Source organism: Octopus bimaculoides, chromosome 2, assembly GCF_046866305.1.
Source record: "Octopus bimaculoides isolate indiv1 chromosome 2, ASM4686630v1, whole genome shotgun sequence".
Classification (NCBI taxonomy): domain Eukaryota; kingdom Metazoa; phylum Mollusca; class Cephalopoda; order Octopoda; family Octopodidae; genus Octopus; species Octopus bimaculoides.
The window spans coordinates 99,015,955-99,038,454 of record NC_142929.1 but is presented as its reverse complement, the minus strand read 5'-3'; the positions used below and the strand labels follow the sequence as shown (position 1 = coordinate 99,038,454).

The window sequence follows — 22,500 nt, the reverse complement described above, 5'->3', positions numbered from 1 at the left end:
AGGCGTTCGATATTGATGATATTATTATTTCATAATGAATTTATTACTTCTACGGATGAATGGTTATGGAAAATGTTTGATGTGATGTTAAGGGGTGCAGCGCACATTAATGAGGTAAGTGGAAATATAGGCACATTGATCAGGATTGACTGAGGTGATGTGCAATTAGTCAGTTTAGGAATAGCAGAGACAAAGAGAAGGAACTACATTAATGGCTTGTAACTGCACCGCCATAGTGTGTGAATCTTTGCCAATTGAGCAGCTGGCGTGATGTGTGTGCTCGTGTATACAACAATGCCGTCAATAGATATGGGAGTATTATTTTCACTTAACTTCGAAGAGAATCAGCAAATGATCAAAGATGATTTCTTTTCTGGTACAGAAGCCATACTTTTAAGATAGTTTTGGCAAACGTGTCGTAACATAAGTTTTCCTTCAATCCTTATCTCTTAATGATATCTATGATATTAGTTTCCTTTTTCAAGGTCCAAGGTCATATTGTTTTTAGCGGATCATAGATAGCTCGTTAGAACTTAAATGTATTACTGTGCAAACGAATGGATTTTCATTAGGAACCACTTAGCACACTTTGTGTATTGTGGATTTGCTGTCATTTAAAATGATTAACCGTAACATGCGATAGTATAGATGTCTCTTCTAGGGACTGCGATGCCTCTATAAGCACCAGTTAATTTTATCACAGTTATTCAAGAATAATAAAGACGGTCGCATTGGCTACAAAATGTGGACGTTCTGATAATTACTCATTGTGATTGAGTTCATCTGTTTCAGGAGTAAACTTGCACCTTTATCCAACCTTTTTAATTGCTGAATACAAATACCAGTTATATTCTATGAAATCTTACTTAAATATTTCACAAAGAGTGAAAGATTTATGAGAAGGAAAATGCTTATTAGCTGCTTTTCATGTAATACAACTTGAAAGGTTCCAAACAAGAGTTTCTCTACAGTTCTATATTTAAGAGATGAGGAATTATGTACATTATTTACATTATTTACATTATTTACATTCGACGGATATGTGTCCTCATCTTGTTTGTTGTTAATACAATGTTTCGGCTGACATACTCTCCAGCTTTCTTCAGGTGTCTTGGAGAAATTTCGAACCTAGGTTCTCATTCTTAAGGTATTTTTCGATGTTATTATTATTATTATTATTATTATTATTATTATTATTATTATTATTGTTATTGTTCAGGTCACTGCCTGGAATCGAACTCGGAATACTGGGGTTAGTAGCTCGCGCTCTTAACCACTACGCCATATGCCTGTGGGCGTATGGCATAGTGGTTCAGTGACATGAACAATAATAATAATAATAATAATAATAATAATAATAATAATAATAATAATAATAATAACATCGAAAAATACCTTAGGAATGAGAACCCAGGCTCGAAGTTTCCCAAGACAGCCGAAACGTTGTGTTAACAACAAACAAGATGAGGACAAATATCCGGCGAATGTAAATAAATAAGGGTTTCTCTTCTTTGTACAGAAATCATAGTGTTTCATGTAAGAATGAATTTTTTTTTTACAGGGTCGTACATTGTAAAAATTTGATAGCGACGTTCCAGATTCAGAATATTTCTATCGTATCATCTGTATGATCACTAATTTAAAAAAAACTACCGACCTCTTCCTACACAATCCACTACGTAACACATGAGTTGAAAATTTTTTTTTAGATCTCTAGGAGTGGCTGTGTGGTAAGTAGCTTGCTTACCAACCACATGGTTCCGGGTTCAGTCCCACTGCATGGCACCTTGGGCAAGTGTCTTCTACTATAGCCTCGGGCCGACCAAAGCCTTGTGAGTGGATTTGGTAGACGGAAACTGAAAGAAGCCCGTCGTATATATGTATAGATATAGGCGTGTATGTGTGTTTGTGTGTCTATGTTTGTCCCCCCACCATCGCTTGACAACCGATGCTAGTGTGTTTACGTCCCCGTAACTTAGCGGTTTGGCAAAAAGAGACCGATAGAATAAGTACTAGGCTTCCAAAGAATAAGTCCTGGGGTTGATTTGCTCGAATAAAGGCGGTGCTCCAGCATGGCCGCAGTCAAATGACTGAAACGAGTAAAAGAGTAAAAAAGAGAGAGTTTAAAAATAAGGAAGTCTTTTTTACCTGGCAAACAACAGCTAAGTCTTTTACTGTCAGAAACCTTAGAATTTTCCAAGCCAGACATTCCGGGAGTTCTCCTATAAAATCACGATATCGACGTTCCTGACGAAAAAGAAAAGAAAATATAAAATAATGTTAGCCATTAATGTTATTCCTCATTTAGTAAAGGATAGAAGCTGGATCTCTAAATTCTCGGTTTAATACTACTGCTTAGATTATCAATATATAGCGATTTTTAGCATTAAAAATGTGTAATAAAAGAGCAGGAACCCTCCAATCGATCCTGGTATGTTAAAGGTTTTTCTTTCAGCAAACAAAGAGATTTTTGTGTGATCGCTCGATCTGCTAGAAATAGCAGTCGTATCTGCTTCAAACTACACTTTAATGTCTTAATAAAGGTGAAACATTAAAATATTGTCCTAGATACACTATGGAAAACTAATGAGATGTTTGCAATTATTTACACATCTTTTAAGATACTAAATGTAAGGCCGGTAGTTAGCTGTATAAGACATGTTGTTCTGCTTGGGGATGAAACATATTCCTACGTGAGTGAAATACTTTATTGTAGAAGAAGGGAGAAATCATGAGGAGTTTGTCGATGGTAAAGGTAGGTCTGTAGCTCACTGTATGAAGTAAATGAGAAGAACACTGCCAAGACTGGTTGCTTTGTTGGACTTCAGACATCGAAAATATTTTTGCACTTATTGTCAGTAAGTTAGATGGAATGAAGAAGATGAATTTTCGAAGAATTATGTTGTGTCTAGTGAGCGATTGGCAGCAAAACGGATAACAGGAGTTCAGTCTTTTATTAATGGAAGCATTCACCAACAATTACAATTTATTAGTTGTCATCACAAACATAATGCACGTTTCCGTTGGTGAGTTTAATTCTAACATCATTTTTCTTTACATGATGACCCGGTTAACAGGTGTAATTCGAGAGAAAGGGGCTGCACATTCAGGTATCAATATATATGAAATTTGAAATTGTATGTAGAGATTTAATGAACTTTCTATAATCAAGAGATCTTGTCAAGCAATCTTGTACAATAGCATCACACAAAGGATAATAATTTCCTATATCTTCATTTTTCATATTCCATTTCAATAAATTACAAATGAAAAAAATAATTTCTCATCTACTGTATCCCTGAGGATAAAACAGCCAATATATGCAGCAATTCGAGTGCAAAAGGCTGCAACTAATTACAGTGAAACATTAATAACATTTTTTTTTTTTTGTTACTTACCAGCCTTATAAAAGAAAATAATAAAATTGATATATTTTTAGTTTCTGCCATTAATCAGAAAAGTTAATGGTTACTATTCATATCACGCAGAGCATGGAAAGTAGGGATCGTTAGTATGCATTTATGATATATTTTGTGCAGTTAGTAACATATGATGTGGGTACAATGTGAATCACATAGAGCTGAATCAATAGGGAACTAGGGGAATGGATGAAGAATCGTATTTAATCATTAGCACTGCGTTATTTCTGTAGGTAACACTTTTAGCATCCGAAAGTCAAGACATTTCACATTCAGTAGGTAAGATACTTAATCAATATTTAAGACACTAAATGGTTAAGAAACTTTACACTAACATTTAAGATAATTCATACTCGGTGGGAAAGACTTAACACTCAACAGTTAATACTCGTAACAATCATGTTACGAAAAGAGAATAGTTCTATCGGTGTAACTTACCTTACAGCTGCTGGTGCTGGAAATCAAGTTCTAGGGGGAAATATGATATCTATACAGAGTCTCTTGACTGAACCATTGTTCTTATCTAAACCATGTTGGTAAGAAATGAGAGTAGACTGGTCTCTTCTATGGGAGGTTAAAACATGTTTCGTCAAGGCAGTTTATACGGTTTATAGTATTTCCAACCTTACTGTTGATATGTGGATTTGTGGCACATATTTTGTAGCCATTTTCACAGGTGTATTTGTGAAAAGGGTAGGACTTATAGATAATCGATTTAATAGATTTACTGGTCTTATTATTTTTTTTTTATTTCTACAATCTTTATTCCAAGATTAAATTCTCGGAAGATTCTCTTAAATTTACTGGCTAATTCATGATTAAGTGTTGCATCTCTAAACAGTATACTAATCTATTATTATCAGACCATGTACTGGCCTGAACTGTAATATTATTATCTCTAACTTCTCTATTTCAAATCTTGTTACGTATAAAGGACATGTTCAATCTGCCTCAAATTTTAGAATGTTATTGAACCCTTTCTGTGTGCCTTTATTCACCCCGATGTTATGTGCCTGGTTGTACCCAGATAACTGTATTCTGAACATAAAATACTGAATGTACTTTCGCCTCGCTTGGATTTGATACATTGATGAAACATTCCCCACCACTCTTCAGAGGTTTGCTGAAAAATATGTTCATATTGGAAATTTCCAACATACCAATGTCTTTTTCTTCTGATTACAATAGGTTTGACTGGGATTTTCTTTATAATGCGGGTGGAATATGTCTGGTTTAGATGTTCCTTGATGGTTAACTGTTCTATCCTTAAATTGGGTTTCTACTATGGGTAATCAAATATTTTGGGATTCACTAGAGAAAACAATAGTGACATTTATACAACTGCTATTATTATTCATCGCTTAATCTTGAAACAAAAATTACTTAAATTTTACTAGTATATCGTTCTAACTAAATATCTGCCACGATTAAATTAAATGTATGATTTTTTTAAATGATTCTTATTCTTGTTTATCTTAACGGTGTTCCACCAAAATAATCTAAATAATCGTTTTTCCCATTGGTATAATTTAACTTATTCTTATGATGAAATTTTATTTGAAGTTGCGTCCGTAACTTAAATATTACTAGCATAAATAATATTTCCGAACAAGAACCGAAACTGATGGAGAACTTATACGTAATCCATATTGTTCACCGGCGATTGTATAGAGATTGTCGTGTATATTATTCTTTTGACCTCACTAGAGTACACACAGTGTCCTATTTTTCCAACATCTAACCTACCGATGTTTCTAAATGGTTTCCTTTCAGACATAAAGCAAATATTTTCCAATACGTTTTAATCGTAATGACAAGAATGACATTAATTCCTTATGGTTTTCTGCACGACACACTCTAGGGCTTTGGGGATTATAGGAAACTGTTAAGCTGAAATGCAATTTTTGTTATAGTTTAAGATAGAAGTCAACAGTTTTGATTTTCTATTTTTGTACAATCTGAGCCTTCTGGAGAGATTCGGAAAGGTTCCTGCAGCAGTTACTAAAACATCACGAAGGTTTTATCCGCTGAATCACTCAAAAGCACACATTCAAACGCACTCTAACGTTCACAGCAATACGTGTGTATGTGTGTATACAATTTTTTTCGATATCTTTTATCCTAGCACCAAGACAATACTTATACTATTCAAAATACCACTGCCATTTCCATACTTGGCTTAACTTCCGTTATAGAAGACCACGAGGAACTAATTGACATTATTTCCAGGAATGTGATGTATCGAATCTAAAGACCCTATCTTCTGGAACGTGACAATGCAAATAATAACGGGTTCTTTTCAAACTTTAAAAATAATGATTTTATTAAAATAATGATGATTGGTGTATATAGTAATAATAAAATAATAAAACAAATGTTTGAGTAAATAAAACAGGTGTGTAAATCAAATTAGTAATCTTCTCTTGATTTTGTTTAAAAAAAATACTCCGAATCAAGATCAGCTCTAATATAAGTGTAACATAAATGTATTGAATAGGGCGATAATTTTGTAAAGAAACGAATAGTTCATGCCCTTTACAATTCATTCTATAGTCCATCACTAATGGTGGATACGCGACATTAAAATAAGACAATGAAATATCTTTTTAATGTTTCAAGAGAAACTACGAGGGAATTGTCAAGTCCTTCCGGGAAGCACTAAAAGCTGGGGTTTTTTTTTTCTTTCGCTACTCTACCTACCTACCTACCTACCTACCTATGTTCATACATACATACATATATGGTGGCTGTTTCGTCATTCTTGAATGTAAGACGACGATACCGGTACGTCAAGCGATACCTGTGCATGATGCTATTTACAGTGAGGAGAGACTTTACACACGACTTATCCCATGCTCTCAACAGCGTTGACAGATGTCCCAAAAAGAAGAACTAGTTGACCAAACAGAAAAGATCTGAATACACTATCTTTGTATTGAGCCCTGTAATTTCGCTTCGGGTGAATCAGCAGAGATTTATGTGTGTGTGTGTGTGTGTGTGTGCATGTGAGTGAGTGTGTGTGTGTGTATATATATATATATATATAAATAAATATATATATATATATATATATATATATATATATATATATATATATATATATATATATATATATACATATATATTTATATATATATATATATGTATATACGTATGTACGAATGTAAGCGTATATACACACACAGGTACACACACACATAGGTACACGCACACGCACGCACGCACAACACACACACACACACACACACACACACACACACACACACACACACACACACACACACACACACACACACACACATATATATATATATATATATATTGAAAAATATGTAAACCAAGTGCTGAAAAGCAGAAGGGACAACGTACTACGTGTTGGCAGTGAACTCTTCAAGAAGTACTCCCTCAGGAATTACTCCCTGATAACCTGCTATTCAACTTCAAAACAGCTGAACATACCCCGAAGACGACGAAATGTGGCAAACCAAAAAAGGAGTATGCATGAATATGCTTCTCGAAGAATTGAAGATGATACTTACATTGGTTTCAAATTTTAACACAAGGCCACCAATTTCGGAAGAGTGGGGAAGTCGATTACATCAACCTCAGTGCTCAGCTAACTCTATTTTATCCACCCCACCGCAGCATTTAAACTCAGGATGTAAAGGCAGACGAAATGTTTTTAAAGATTTTCCTGGCGTGCTAACGATTATGCCAACTCGCCGACTTAAAGATATAATGAATATTGGTTTCAAGTTTTGGCACAAAGCCAGCAATTTTGAGAGAGGAGTTAAGTCAATGACGACGACCCAATACTTAGCTGGTACTTATTTTATCAACCGCGAAAGAATGAAAGGCAAAGTCTTCCACGGTGGAATTTGAATTTAGAACGTAAAGACGGACGAAATGCCGCTAAGCATTTTGCCCAGCGTGCTAATGGTTCGGCCAGTTCGCCGCCTTACAGAAAAAAAAGATATTACGAATATTGATCACATTTCAAAGGCTATGCATTTGCAATCCAAGAACAGTAGATTTCTACAAAATACCTAAAGGAATCGATAATGTCGACTATGTCATATTTATGTAGAAGACATCACATATGAGATAAGCAGCTGCCTAATATCGTCCTCAAAGTCAATGCAATATTCAATACCCTCCGAAAGAAACCGGTACTCGAATGAATATAGAGAATCTACTTGTTATTGAACATATACACAAACATCAACAGAACTATTGAGAAATCTGCAGTTACTCTATCCAGATTACAAGTTCGGGTTTATGCTTGTAATTATTGGGGCCCTGCCTAAAGACCAATCTTGAGAAATTAAGCTTCTCAAAACCAGAAAGGAGAAAGCTAATTCGATGGCTACAGATCCAATCCATCACTGGAAATGTAAAAATCTGTAAGATTTTCCAGAAGTTTATCATTTAAATATATATGAGCCTGTCTACATATGCAAGAGAATATAAACATAAAGCAAAACATAGAAATCTGAATATATACATATACATACATACATACATACATACCCTGTTATTGAGGTTGAAATTGCAATGAAGGAGCCTTGGATTTGGGTTAGAAACCGGCTCTTTCTCTATTGGCAAGAAATCTTGAAATAAAACTGAACAATGACATGCATACATACAAGCGCACTATAACGGTTTGGCCTGGATTATAAATTTACATTTACATTTGTATCTTTAATTACTAAGGTAAAGATTAAACTAGAGAAGTCGGCTTTCCAGAAAGTAAACATCTCGCTTGTATTCTGAAAACTGGAAAGCGAACTGTGAAAATATGTAAGCCATTTTTCTGACATTCAAAATGTAACTTTTCAATGTTGTATCTAAATTCCAGCAATGAAGCTTTGTTTGTTTCTTAGAAAGCAACTCCCCATTTATGGGAGAATTCAAATATAAAAAAATAGAGACGGATATAAATAGATACACACACATACATACATACATACATACATACATACATACTGACATACATACTGACAGACAGACAGACACGAATATATACGTGAATATATACACATACAGAAGTCACTGAAATTACAAGATAAGTATTTATCTAAACCACTTATGATAAGGATGTGTATAAAATCTCTATTACAATTGCAGCTGAAAGTTACCAGATTTTTTTTCTGTAGACTTAGGCTAAAGAATAATTCTATAGTCTTGAAGAGTGTGTGTGTCAATAGATATTATTATAGCCAACTATTTAGAGCAGAATAATAACACATTTTAATCTGTATGTATTACCTCGTTTCTTCGTTTCCTTCCTTCTTTCCTTCCCGCAGTTTTCATCTTCTGTTACACATATACACACATACACGCACACACATAATACATACATACGCACATACATACATATGCATACATACATATATACATACGTACGTACGTACATACATACATACATGCATGCATACATACATACATACATACATACATACATACTTACATGCATACATAACACATATACATACATACAAAAATACTCTGTTGATGTTGAAATCTCAATGAAGGAGCCTTGGATCTAGGTTAGAAACCGGCTCTTTCTCTATTGGCAAGAAATTTTGAAATAAAACTGAATAATAACATACATACATACATACATGAATTACGCATGATTATGGATATGCAGTGTTGTAAATTGCAATGCAGTCAAAAGTATACTCGATACTGAGAGTAGAGTTGAGAAACATCTCTTCAAAAGTGACTCTACGTGTGACACTCCTCAACGATGCTCGTCTTCGATCCTTGAATAGCTGAATATCCACACATAATTTGTTTTTCATACACTGGATCAAGCGTATTTCTTTGTATCAGTTGACAACTAGATATCTAAATAAATATATACATAATTACACACGCACGCACACACACACACATATATGTAGATTGAGGTTCACTACACCTGTTTCAAGCACGTTTTTTTTATTGATGAACAAATCAATTACATTATGAACGAAAAATGTTTTCTTCAGGTTAATCAAAATTTAAATCCAGAATTTACCATTTAAGAAAAGGCTCATAACGGATATATTTTTTGACTCCTTAGAATATATATCATATATTAAATATTATCCATATACATCTATATATAGTACTGAAATTCAAATTTTATTTGTTTGGTGTGTGTTCTGCGATTGATACATAAGCAATATACTGCGAACATAAGATATTTCCGAGAACATACACACATAAACACAAGCATTTTTGCCTGACGTCCCAATACATTTCCGTGACATGAAACCCTCAAAATAGAACTCTGTATACATGTATTGATGGATCGATAGATGGACGGATGGATGGATATGTATTTGGTGTTTTTCATTGAACGAAGGGAATAATAAAATGTATTTACATTTGTCTGAAGTTCCACCACAACGAAAGGCTTAAAGACAGTAATTTAGCTTCTAAATTCATTGCTATTTCTTTTTTCATATACCTTGATTTGTGCGTATATATTGATCATGTGTGTGTATGTGTGTGTATGTGTGTATATATATATATACGGACAATAAAATGCACGCACATATTTACGCATTTATATATATATATGCACACATGCACACACACATATACATATGCATATATCTATGTACATGCAGACACACACATACACACACTTATATACATGTAACATTTATCAGCGATCAAATATGGCATGATTGAATATATATGTATAAACATTCATGCGTACATGATAATATACAAACATACACACACACATACATACGTACATACATACATACATACATACATATATACATACATGCATACACACTCACACACACACACACACACACACACACACACACACATATATATGCATATATAGATATATCTTTACATACACATACATAAATATATATTCAATACGACAACATTCAGTATACATATATATATATATATATATATATATATATATATATACACACACACACATATGGATATATATATATATGCATATATATATATATGCATATATATGTGTGTGTGTATGTATATAAGTATATATATATATATATATATATATATATATATATATATATATATATATATATATATATATATGTATATATATTCATATTAACATAAATATTATATATATATATATATATATATATATATATATATACGTACAAATAAGTGTGTATAAGTATGTGTATGTAAGTGTGTATTTATGATGTCTATACACACACACATATTCATTTGTGCCTGTGACTGTTTATCTCTGTTACTTTTTTTATTATTGTTGTCGTATATGTATATACAACCTGAAGTACAAACAGCACAGTTGGTGAGATAATAACATAAACAACTCATTATTCCAAATATTCTTCGACAAAGTTTAGTGTACCGAGAATATTATTCAAACAATTCCTGACCCACTTTACATAAAAGTACGTCGGCTTAGAATTTCAGTCATCCATACATATGCACGTGCCTACTTTTATTTCAGCTTGTTTTCTGTTACTGGACTGCTGCCATGCTGGAGTACTGCATTGAGTGTTTCAGATCATTAGTTTTTACCTCAATACTTATATTAAGTCAGACACTTTGGCTAAAGCGAATACGAACGAACCAACAAAAGTCGCGAAACGCTGTATATCAAATACAGCGAAGAATACACACACATACATATGCATAGATAGAACGCGCGCGCACACACACACACACACACACACACGCACACATACATGTATACATGTATATGTATGTGCGTGCGAGCGTATATATATATATATATATATATATATATATATATATATATATATATATATATATATATATATATATAAACTGTAATTTTTGTATAATTATGTATTAATATAACAATACATAAAGACGGGCCAGAGTTGAAGTGCTCAGCATGAGCTAGAATTCATCTTATAGTAAAAATGGATACATAAGGGTGGAAAATCACTTATGTATCCATTTTTACTATAAGATATATATATATATATATATATATATATCATCATCATCATCATCGTCGTTTAACGTCCGCTTTCCATGCTAGCATGGGTTGGACGATTTGACTGACGACTGGTGAAACCGGATGGCAACACCAGGCTCCAATCTAATTTGGCAGAGTTTCTACAGCTGGATGCCCTTCCTAACGCCAACCACTCAGAGAGTGTAGTGGGTGCTTTTACGTGTCACCCGCACGAAAACGGCCAGGCTCGAAATGGTGCCTTTTATGTGCCACCCGCACAAGCCAGTCCAGGGGCACTGGCAACGATCTCACTCGAAAATCCTACGGGAGCCAGTCAGGCGGTACTGGCAACGGCCACGCTCAAAATGGTGCATCTCATGTGCCACCCGCACAAGAGCCAGTCCAGGGGCACTGGCAACGATCTTACTTGGCTTGCCGGGTCTTCTCACGCACAGCACATTTTCAAAGGTCTCGGTCAGTAGTCATCGCCTCGGTGAGGCCCAATGTACGAAGGTCTTGCCTCACCACCTCAGCCCAGGTCTTCCTGGGCCTACCTCTTCCACGGGTTCCCTCAACTGTTAGGGTGTGGCACTTTTTCACGCAGCTATCCTCATCCATTCTCACCACATGTCCATACCAGCGCAATCGTCTCTCTTGCACACCACAACTGATGCTTCTAATGTTCAGCTTTTCTCTCAAGATACTTACACTCTGACGGGTATTCACATTGACATTACACATCCAACGGAGAATACTGGCTTCATTCCTTGCGAGCTTACGTATGTCCTCAGCAGTTACAGCCCATGTTTCACTGCCATGTAGCATGGCTGTTCGTACGCATGCGTCATACAGTCTGCCTTTTACTCTGAGTGAGAGTCCCTTTGTCGCCAGCAGGGGTAAGAGCTCTCTAAACTTTGCCCAGATATATATATATATATATATATATATATATATATATATATATATATATATATATATCAAAATAAGCAACATGATATCCAGAGGTAATGCAGTACGATCGTTTCAAGCGACTCCATTTAATTGAACAATGAAAACATTACATCAATTTAAACGCAGAGCAATCTTCAGCATCATAAATACATATAATTGAATTAAATCAAAACAGATTGACATTTTAGTATAATTTTACCTAAAACCTCCAAGACGTTAAGGAGTTAGACAAAGATCAGGCTGGATAGATAGATCAGATAGATAGATAGATAGATAGATAGATAGATAGATAGATAGATAGATAGATAGATAGATAGATAGATAGATAGATAGATAGAGTGAGAGAGAGAGAGAGAGAGAGAGAGAGAAATAGATAGATAGATGGAGAGAGAGAGAGAGAGAGAGAGAAATAGATAGAGAGAGAGATTGTCAAATATGTTCCTGTTGTCTCAATCCTATCAGTTTTTCTTACGTAATGTATCTTATATGTCCTTCACATTTTTAAGATGCTGAGGAGTGCAAGTTTTAAAAGATTTGGCTGTTATTTCAAGCAATTTAAAAGAAAACGAATAGCAATTTCCTCATTTGATTCCTCACGGCCATGGTTGTTGTTGTTGTTACTGCTCTTGTTCATGATGATGTGGGCGATACTGTGTCAAAGTCTCTACATTTGGTGTCATACATATGTACTTCCTATCTGATTTTGTATTTGTGTCAATGGATAAGAATATATCTAAATACTTTTTAGCTTTATAAAACTGTGGATATCTGCTGACCGAGAAACAGCAACGTGTAAAGCATAGCAGTTTAGTATTTATAGATTTAAATAGTATCTTCTCAAACAGAAGATAAAGATACAAAAGCTGGAAACGTAGGTATGATTCTGGTGTAATATTTGCGAGGTCTTATTCGACATCTACAATCAGTTCTCTTCGTTTTTAATGTTTCTACACCCTTCTCATACTCTTTTCTCTGTTTGTATATCGGTTTGCTTGCCTCTCTCTCTCTCTCTCTCTCTCTCTCTCTCTTACTCACTCACTCACTCACTCACTCACTCACTCACTCAGTCTCTCTCTCTCTCTCTCTCTCTCTCTCTCTCTCTCTCTCTCTCTCTCTCTCTCTCTCTCTCTATCTATCTATCTATCTATCTATCTATCTATCTATCTAAGAGCTCAGCCAGCACATATGTTTTTATAAGATCTAATACACTAAGGGATCTTCAAATAGCAAATAGTTTCATTATATAGTAATCCACGTGCCCTAATTTTACCTTGGTGTTTCTTAAATTGCGTGATTTCAAACTAACTATTCTCATCACAGATTATTCATATGCAATTATCATTTTCTTCTAAACTAATGCATGAGAGAATCATAACTTTGCTGGAGAGTGGGGAATTAGAATGTTGCTGTAGGACGTTTTTATCATCGGGTGAAAAGTTGTTCCCAGTATTGGCGTATTAAAAATAATGTATCTTTGCAGTTTTCATCCATAACGAATTACAGCTTAATGAAGTCAGTGAATAAAAACTATTTTGCGCCAGTGTAGCAACATGCACGCACACTTAAACGCATTCAGAAACAGCCGTACACACATTCTCATTCATAATAATGAAACAATAACTGTATATATATATATATATATATATATATATATATATATATATATATATATATATATATATAAGTATATATATTTAAATATATATAGATATACAGGGCAGGGAATCGTCAATTAGTAATAAAATTAATAATTAACAATTTTGCCGGCTAGCTCAGTATGAAAAAACCTTATCGGTAAAACCATTTATAATCATAAATATATAGGGATTAGCAGTATCCTGCTTCTCCAACATACTGAGAATTCAGAAATAGCAGCCAAAGAACTACTGATTCCAAAACTACAAATTTTTCTCTAAATTGATAGCAATATTTATGATACACACAGAACAAAAAACAGAAGAGAAGAGTAAAAAAACAACTTGCCTTTAGTTAATTTAGTACGACGTTTCACGGTTAAGAGCATGAAATACCCCATTCCGATCTTCAGCTAAATATTCTAATAAATTTGCTAATGTCTAAATAACTCACGTTAATTTTGACCATGCGACATCAAGACCACGTGAGGCAGACATTAAGAAATTTATCGGCCAAAATTATTAGAATATTTAGCTGAAGATCGGAATGGGGTATTTCATGCTCTTAACCGTGAAGCGTCGTACTAAATTAACTAAAGGCAAGTTGTTTTTTTTACTCTTCTCTTCTGTTTTTTGTTCTGTGTGTACCATAAATATTGCTATCAATTTAGAGAAAAATTTGTAGTTTTGGAATTAGTAGTTCTTTGGCTGCTATTTCTGAATTCTCAGTATGTTGGAGAAGCAGGATACTGCTAATCCCTTTATATAAATATATATATAGATATAAGTATATATATATATATATATATATATATATATATATATATATATATATATATATATATATATATATATATATAAAATTTAATAATGAGGGTAGAAATTGATATTAATCAATTAAAACCAGTGGCCTAGCATATTTAAAAAATCCGAAGATTAAAATTATATTACATACAAAATAAAAAGGAATGACCACCAAAAGTGGACTCCTATATGCTAGAAATAAATGCCAAATCACCTAACCACAAGGAGTATGTTCTCAAAATGCTCATTTTTACAGTCTGGCGTCTTTGAGAACATACTCTTTGTGGTTAGGTCATTTGGCATCTATTTCTAGCATATAGGAATCCACTTTTGGTGGTCATCCCTCTTAATTTTGTATGTTATATATGTATATATATATATATATATATATATATATATATATATAAACCAATGTGGTGTTAACTTCATCTTCACTGATGATTACCGTCTCATTATTCTTCTTCGTATTCAGTATCATTTCTGACTTTACGTCTATGGCCTCTCAGATGACTGAGATCTCGGTGCAGATCTCGCTGCAGATCTGCATAATTTGATGCACGAGTGACTGACGTAAGTTGTAAATTAACTGAACTGTTCGGGTCACTTTGTGGAATATGATGCTTGTGTAGTGCCATATGACTTTTCAGACCTAAAATCGATTTGCAAAATTTTCAACGTATTACACACGTTGAATTACCTGGTTTAAGAGAGACGCCGTTACATACAATTGGTCTTTCATAGGAATTCAAATAGTAGACATACCCAGTTTTACAAAAGCATACACGGCCACACGTCACAAACATCCATCGCTTTATAAATCCATTGAGGTTCTGATGAGTCTTTCCGAAGCCAACGCTTTACCCTTTCCTGCGCAAGGTGACCATCTTCAAAAGTTTCACTACGTTACCTAATATATGTTTCCTCCATTCAGCTCTTTCCAAAGCAAAATCTTGTCAGTTCTTTGTAACTGTTCGAAGTTCTAGATTACCTTTTATACAGCAATTGTACTTTTTCCTTGGTTTGTGCCGAGGACGCTTTCCTATGCGCAGCTCACTGCGGAACAACTGCATAGAAAAACTGTCATTTTCCATACGTACAACATGGCCTACCCGACTTATAGGAATGGATATGATGAGTGACTCATTGCTTGTGCATACTGCCTTTGCAAGGATTTCTATGTCAGGTGTTTTACTTTGCCCACTCACCTCTACACGCACACACATACACATATACATATATATATGTATGCATGTATGTATGTACGTACGTATATATATATATATATATATATATATATATATATATATATATATATATATATATGTATGTATGTATGTGTGTATGTATAATTATAGTTTCTATTGAGAGGGCCGTCATGTTTTGCCTAAAAGCGTATCCCTTCAGGTCGATGTGACTGGATGAATGAGCCGTCAGGCTTGAAGTCCCAGTCAACACGAAATTAATCATGAATTTGACTCTACTCTCAGTATTAAATCGTCCAAACAGCAACAGTTCCATGGTTGTTCTTTTAAGTAGCTCTAAGATGTTAGCCTAACTTCAACACACATACATACTTATAAGTATATACATATGCATATATATATATATATATATATATATATATATATATATATATATATATATATATATATATATATATATATATATATATATCTGTGTGTGTATGTATATGTATATATACAAACATATCATGCATACACAAACATATATATGTATATGCATTTATATGTGTCTCTATACATATATGCATACAAACATATGTATATAAATATGTATATATATATATATATATATATATGTGTGTGTGTGTGTGTGTGTGTGTGTGTGTGTGTGTGTGTGTGTGTGTGTGTTTGTGTGTGTATGTGTGTGTGTATAAAAATAGAAAATGGAGATATATGTAACAATTTCCAATTCTCTATTTTCTTTATACACATATATAGAATGATAGATACATACATACTTGGTCTCTTATATGTAAGTACATATATATACATACATACTTACATATATATATTTAGTTGGAATTTACAAAAAAAAAAAGACAAAGACGGGTTGTATAAACAACAAAAAGATGTATTAGTTTAACGCTCGGGAAGTGATACACACACACACACACACACACACACACACACACACACACACACACACACATATATATGTATGTACTGATGGATACGTGTGTGTGTGTGTTTGTGTGTGTATGTATGTGTTTTGTGTATCTGTGTGCGTATATCAGTAGATGTTTACATAAATATCTGTTTCTTACAGACCGATGCTCAAAGTCTTGCATTATCATTCGTTTATTTTTTTGCATGCATGCATGTTTGTGCGTGCGTGTTTATGTGTAGATGTTCACGGTTATATTAAGTGCTAAACTTACATAAGTGTTATTGCATAATGTCTTATATACATGCAACATCATGCACGTCACATGTTCAATAATAGGTGGGGTTTTTTCCCCTTTCTTTCGAATTGCTTATATCGATATTGTTTGAATTTCTAGAATAAATTTTGATTCCTTTCATCTTAGATATTGCCATCTAAAAAGCCTTTTTTCTTCTTTTACAGTTCTTTTTTTCTATTCTTACAGCTGTACTTATTTCTTCTTCTTCTTCTTCTTCTTCTTCTTCTTCTTCTTCTTCTTTTTCTTCTTCTTCTTCTTCTTCTTCTTCTTCTTCTTCTTCTTCTTCTTCTTCTTCTTCTTCTTCTTCTTCTCCTCCTCCTCCTCCTCCTCCTTCTTCTTCTTGTGTCATCTGCTCGGCTCATTTCTTCTTAAGCTTCGTCACATTGAAAGAACTCTCGCTTCTACTTATTTCTTGTACGTTTTTACAGTAATGCTTCCTCCACCGCTTCTCATTGAAATTCTTGTGCCTCTAGTGGTTCATCATAATCATAATCATCATCACCATCACCATCATCATCATCATCATCATCATCATCATCATCATCATCATCATCATCACCATCATCAACATCATCGATGTCGTCGTCATCATCATCACCACCACCACCACCACCACCACCACCGTCATCACCATCATTATCACCATCCAGTGAAAATGGAAACAACTATAGAGAAATGAAAGCTACAACCATATTTTACAAACATATGCTAGATTTAAAATAACTGTTTAATTAACACACAGAGAGTCGATATCAAGTCTACACATCCTTATGATATGTTTATAAAACAAGCAGCTGAATCATGTACTGATGAAAGAATAAGCTTGTATCAGGAATATTTAGCAGTCTCAAAACACCTAGAGATTGAAGACGGATTACTGTATCTGATACAAAAACAACATGAATGATTATCTCAATTATTGATGTTGTCATTAAGGAACTGACCACTCAAATGTCTCGTAAATAGGATCTTATTAAACAGCTTAATCATTGGCGCCTTTTTTCTGATAAGCACGTCAGCTGCATATTTTGTGTGTTTTAGCCACTAGCCAGTAGAACCCGTGAGAAGTAGTGATACATGATACGCTTGACCGTGAAATCAATAGCAATGGACGAGGACGACGCAGCTAAACCAGTTACCTACTAAACTCAAACGAGGTTAGCTACTATTATCTTCGACAGCAGCATCTCATACAAACTTCAAATGAAGATAGTGTAAACATCTTTTCGCTTTCGTTGGTAGTAACGGCAAAATACAATTTCCCAGCGATAAAAATAAATATTTTTGCATTTTAAATTTCAACGGTATTTGTGTTCTATTCATCGACACAACTCAACCATTTCATCACAGTGTTGATTACCAAACATAAGAAATATCTTACCTAAACTCAGCTTAAGTACGAGTGTTCTAATGCTGACGTACCATGCTTATGAAATGCATGTATTCTTTTTCCGTCGTAAAACAGGTCTTATATTCATATACATGTGTGTATTTATATACCGTAAGACATTTTAACCGATATTCGGTTAAAATGTCTTACGGTTAAGCTGGTTCCTATGTATTTCCCTGAAGAGAAGATTATATCCTTTTCAACATCACCTATCCCTATGGAAGGTATAATTTGTAATCTTCGAAACATATGTTGGAAATAAAAGAATTCATTTAAAATATGCGTTTTACTCCATTTACTAAATTTATATATTTACTCAAGTACCCAAAATAACAAGGAGTTTCTACCTCATAAACAGGAGTTACACCACAGTCATTTTGTGATCTTTGCTACCCTGGTATCTATTAACCAATTTATTTTGTCCGAGTTAATTATTAACTTAGAGAAAATAAATACATATAATATATATATCTATATATATGTATGTATATATATATGTGTATATGCATATATATATTCACACATATAAACAAACATACATATATATTATATTTATCTTATGATATTTACTTTACTTTATATTATACTCATTTATTGTGCTTTTCAGTATTAATTTTTCTATATGTGATAGTGGATTTTCATCGATGAGTTCTTGAAACTTGGTTATTTTCCCTAAAACTATATATTTTATATATTTTATCTATAAAGCTCAATTTAATTTTAATTTTTTATAAATTGATTTTAATTGAGTTTTTACCTGTCATTTTGGATTTTATCCCTAATATTATTATATGTATATATATATATATATATATAAACATACATAAATCGACACATATATGTATTGTAGTATATGTGCGTGAATGTGTACGTGCGTGTATGTGGTTGCGCGCGCGCGTATGCATGTGCATATACACATATGTGCACATTTATTTCTATAGTTATGTATAATGTGGTTATAAGCACAACGTAGCCATTTATTAGAACACCATACGATTTATTACACTCGAAAAGAAGCAGTTAGGAAGTGAATGCCACATGCGCGCAATTCTATGACGTAGGTGCACTGGAATTTGGTATATATATGTGTGTGTGTGTGTGTGTGTGTGTGTGTGTGTGTGTGTGTGTGTGTTTCTGTGTGCGCGCGTGCGTGTGTGTATGTACGTACGTATGTATGTATGTGTGTATGTACATGCACCACCAAATGATAAACTTTCAAACGACAAAGTAATTTTTAAATGAGATACGAGATAAGATATGAAAAATAAAGGAGAAATAAGCGTCAGATCGAAGAAGAATATATCAAATAACCGATAAGATTATAGATAACGTTTCTCAGCTTTATGAAAACTATTACTGATTATCTGCATTGCATGAAACTAAGGTATTGCACATAGTACTTATGTAACCTACAGAATGCTTAGATTTTCAAGGTAATTAACAGAATAAAAATCATATGTAAAAATTTTCTATTTATGCAGTAGATTACCGAATTTATTTTAAGCAACATGTGAAACAACCAAAATATTCTCGGTCATCGATGAGTTTACAAACATAAGTTAAAATGGAGAAAATATCGAACAATAAAGTTCCCATAAGCTTTGCGATGCAGGGGTAGAATTTGAACTCCCAATTTTGAATGTAATAAGCCACGTGGAAACGCTAATTATACTATAGCCGTTATGCCCACAACGATTTCTATTTATTGAGTAGGATACAAAATCGGTTAAAACAATTTCAGACCAAATCGCAGTCTTTTGTTTTTCATTCATCTGGTGGATTCTGGTGCATTCCTGAAGTTTTGAGATTTTTCATGAGAGAAGTTTAATAATTTCAAAGAAGTTTAGTAATTTCAAAGAAGTGCAAAATTCTAATCAACTTCAAAGTAAGGATCTCTAACCTCAATGCACCTGTTGTAGTGCTCCAACCACTTCGGGAAAGCCCCATAGAAGTCCTCCAAGTTGATGGTGCTCAGGACTCTTGTCAGCTTCTTTCATTTTTCCATTCAGCTTGGGGAACAACCAGTCACAGGGAGCAAGGTCTGGATTGTAGAACGGGTGAGGGATATTATGATGCCCATCTCTGTCAAATAATCGATTACCAGGATGGAACTGTGGACTAGTATACTGTCCTGATGCAGGTGCTCTGTACATTTGCGACGAATTCTCTTCCTCAACTCCCTCATAACCTTCACAAAGTACTCAATATTGATCATCTAGCTAGAGAAGACTTAGTGGATGTAGATGATGCTCTTGCTGTCGAAAAAGAGGATTATCATGAACCTCCTGGAGGATTTGCTTTACTTGCACTCTTGTGCCAGCGAAGAACTAGATGCTCGACTCCTACAAATAGGAAATCTGGAGCATATCCTATGATTCTGTAGCACTTTTGCACAGTTTAACACAAAACGTCATTGCATAGCAAGCTTCGAAATTGTCTTCAAGTCCCAGCTTCTACCCGCAAACTAGTCAGCTGCGACAAGCAGTGTTTAACAGGACGTGTTCAAAGTGCTGTTAAAGCCGTTTCTTTCAATCTGGATTAACAGAATTCGAGAGGTCAGCTCATCAAATGTATAGTAATGATATATTAAGATTACAACAATATAAGACAGACGTAACTGCCTCTCCCAGAAAAGTTTCAAAACTTTTGGAATGCACCTCATGGAAATCTTAGATCAGCTGCAACAATGGGGTTAGATGGCCGTGTCTGGAAAGACTTTGTGTGTAGTTCTGCCTATGCAGGGTGGAACTAGGGATAGTCGGCAACAATAATCCCAACAGTAATTAAAATGCTCCGAATTGTCTTATACCTTGAATTTTACTATTCAACGAAAGATGTATGTGAATTCCATTGACAAATGGAATATAATAAATCATTTAAAATTCAGACAAAACAAACTTATGCAAAACTATAATTCTGTTATGAAATGTTGATTATGTAACAAGTGATCAGCTTACAGAAAAAATGTTTTGCTATTCATCATCTGTTGCGTTACCCGTTACATACTTCAACCTGTGCATTGCTTTGCCAGATCACAAATACAACAGAAAAAATTCGCAAAGTGACATTAATTATTTTCCTCTGAAATGAAGGTAAAGATATTTTTTTGCATTTCGCTAACTTTTTGCTGTAACTATTTACTGATGCGGGCAATTGTTTGTTTCTTATGTCTCAACTGATTTACTTCTATACGGTAGTGTTGTCTACAAGTCATAGAAAATATTAAACAAGTTTTGTCACTAATCAATGATTAATCCTTCTGAATACTCAAGGACAGTAGATAGAAGGTAGTTTTTTTTTCCGGATAGCAACACAGTACAACGTCAGCATGCAGAGTTGGACAGAAAAAGAAAATACAATTTCAACTTATACTTACATCTATCAATTTAGACAAATATATTAATAATTGTATATCCAAGGTTTTAATTAGCATGTGAAGGAAGGATAGTTTTTCTCTCTCTGAAAAAGAATGAATATATAACATATAGAACAAATATACACTTACATACATTTACACATACATATATGGACATAAGAGGAGTTGTTTAGAGTACTCGGGAACAAATGTAGAGCAATATATCATATGTTATTGATAAATAGTTTCTCGGAGTTTCTTGTTTTTGATGTTAGGATTATAGTAATAAAATAAAGCAAAACTTGGAAAGATTTTTCATAATAAACTTAAATAATATTTACAAGTTAAATTGAAAAATCGAGAAAGCCGAAGATTTCAGATTTCATAAAAGAAATGAGCTGGTGTTCTTTTTATTATTATTTTTTTAACAAAGTCGCACTGGTAGATAACATGGATGATAAATTCGGATTTAAATCCAGAAAAAAAAAACAATCTGCAGTTATTAAAGCTCTAGTGCTGTTAGAAGCATATTTCTTTAATCTGGTAAAACGAATTAAACTTAGGAAGA

The 22,500-nt window shown here is 33.7% G+C and overlaps 1 protein-coding gene across 1 annotated transcript in view; it reads right to left on the bottom strand.

Moving 5' to 3' along the window:
• The window catches only part of LOC106871565 (F-box/WD repeat-containing protein 7), a 147,045-nt gene that overhangs the window by 90,006 nt on the left and 34,539 nt on the right, over window positions 1-22,500 (bottom strand). The window contains exons 3-4 of the mRNA XM_014918071.3: window positions 21,954-22,036; window positions 2,149-2,247 (exon numbers count right to left, since the gene is read on the bottom strand). Coding sequence (XP_014773557.2) covers window positions 2,149-2,247; window positions 21,954-22,010 — 156 coding nt within the window. The 5' untranslated portion in view covers window positions 22,011-22,036. The remainder of the gene's footprint in view (window positions 1-2,148; window positions 2,248-21,953; window positions 22,037-22,500) is intronic.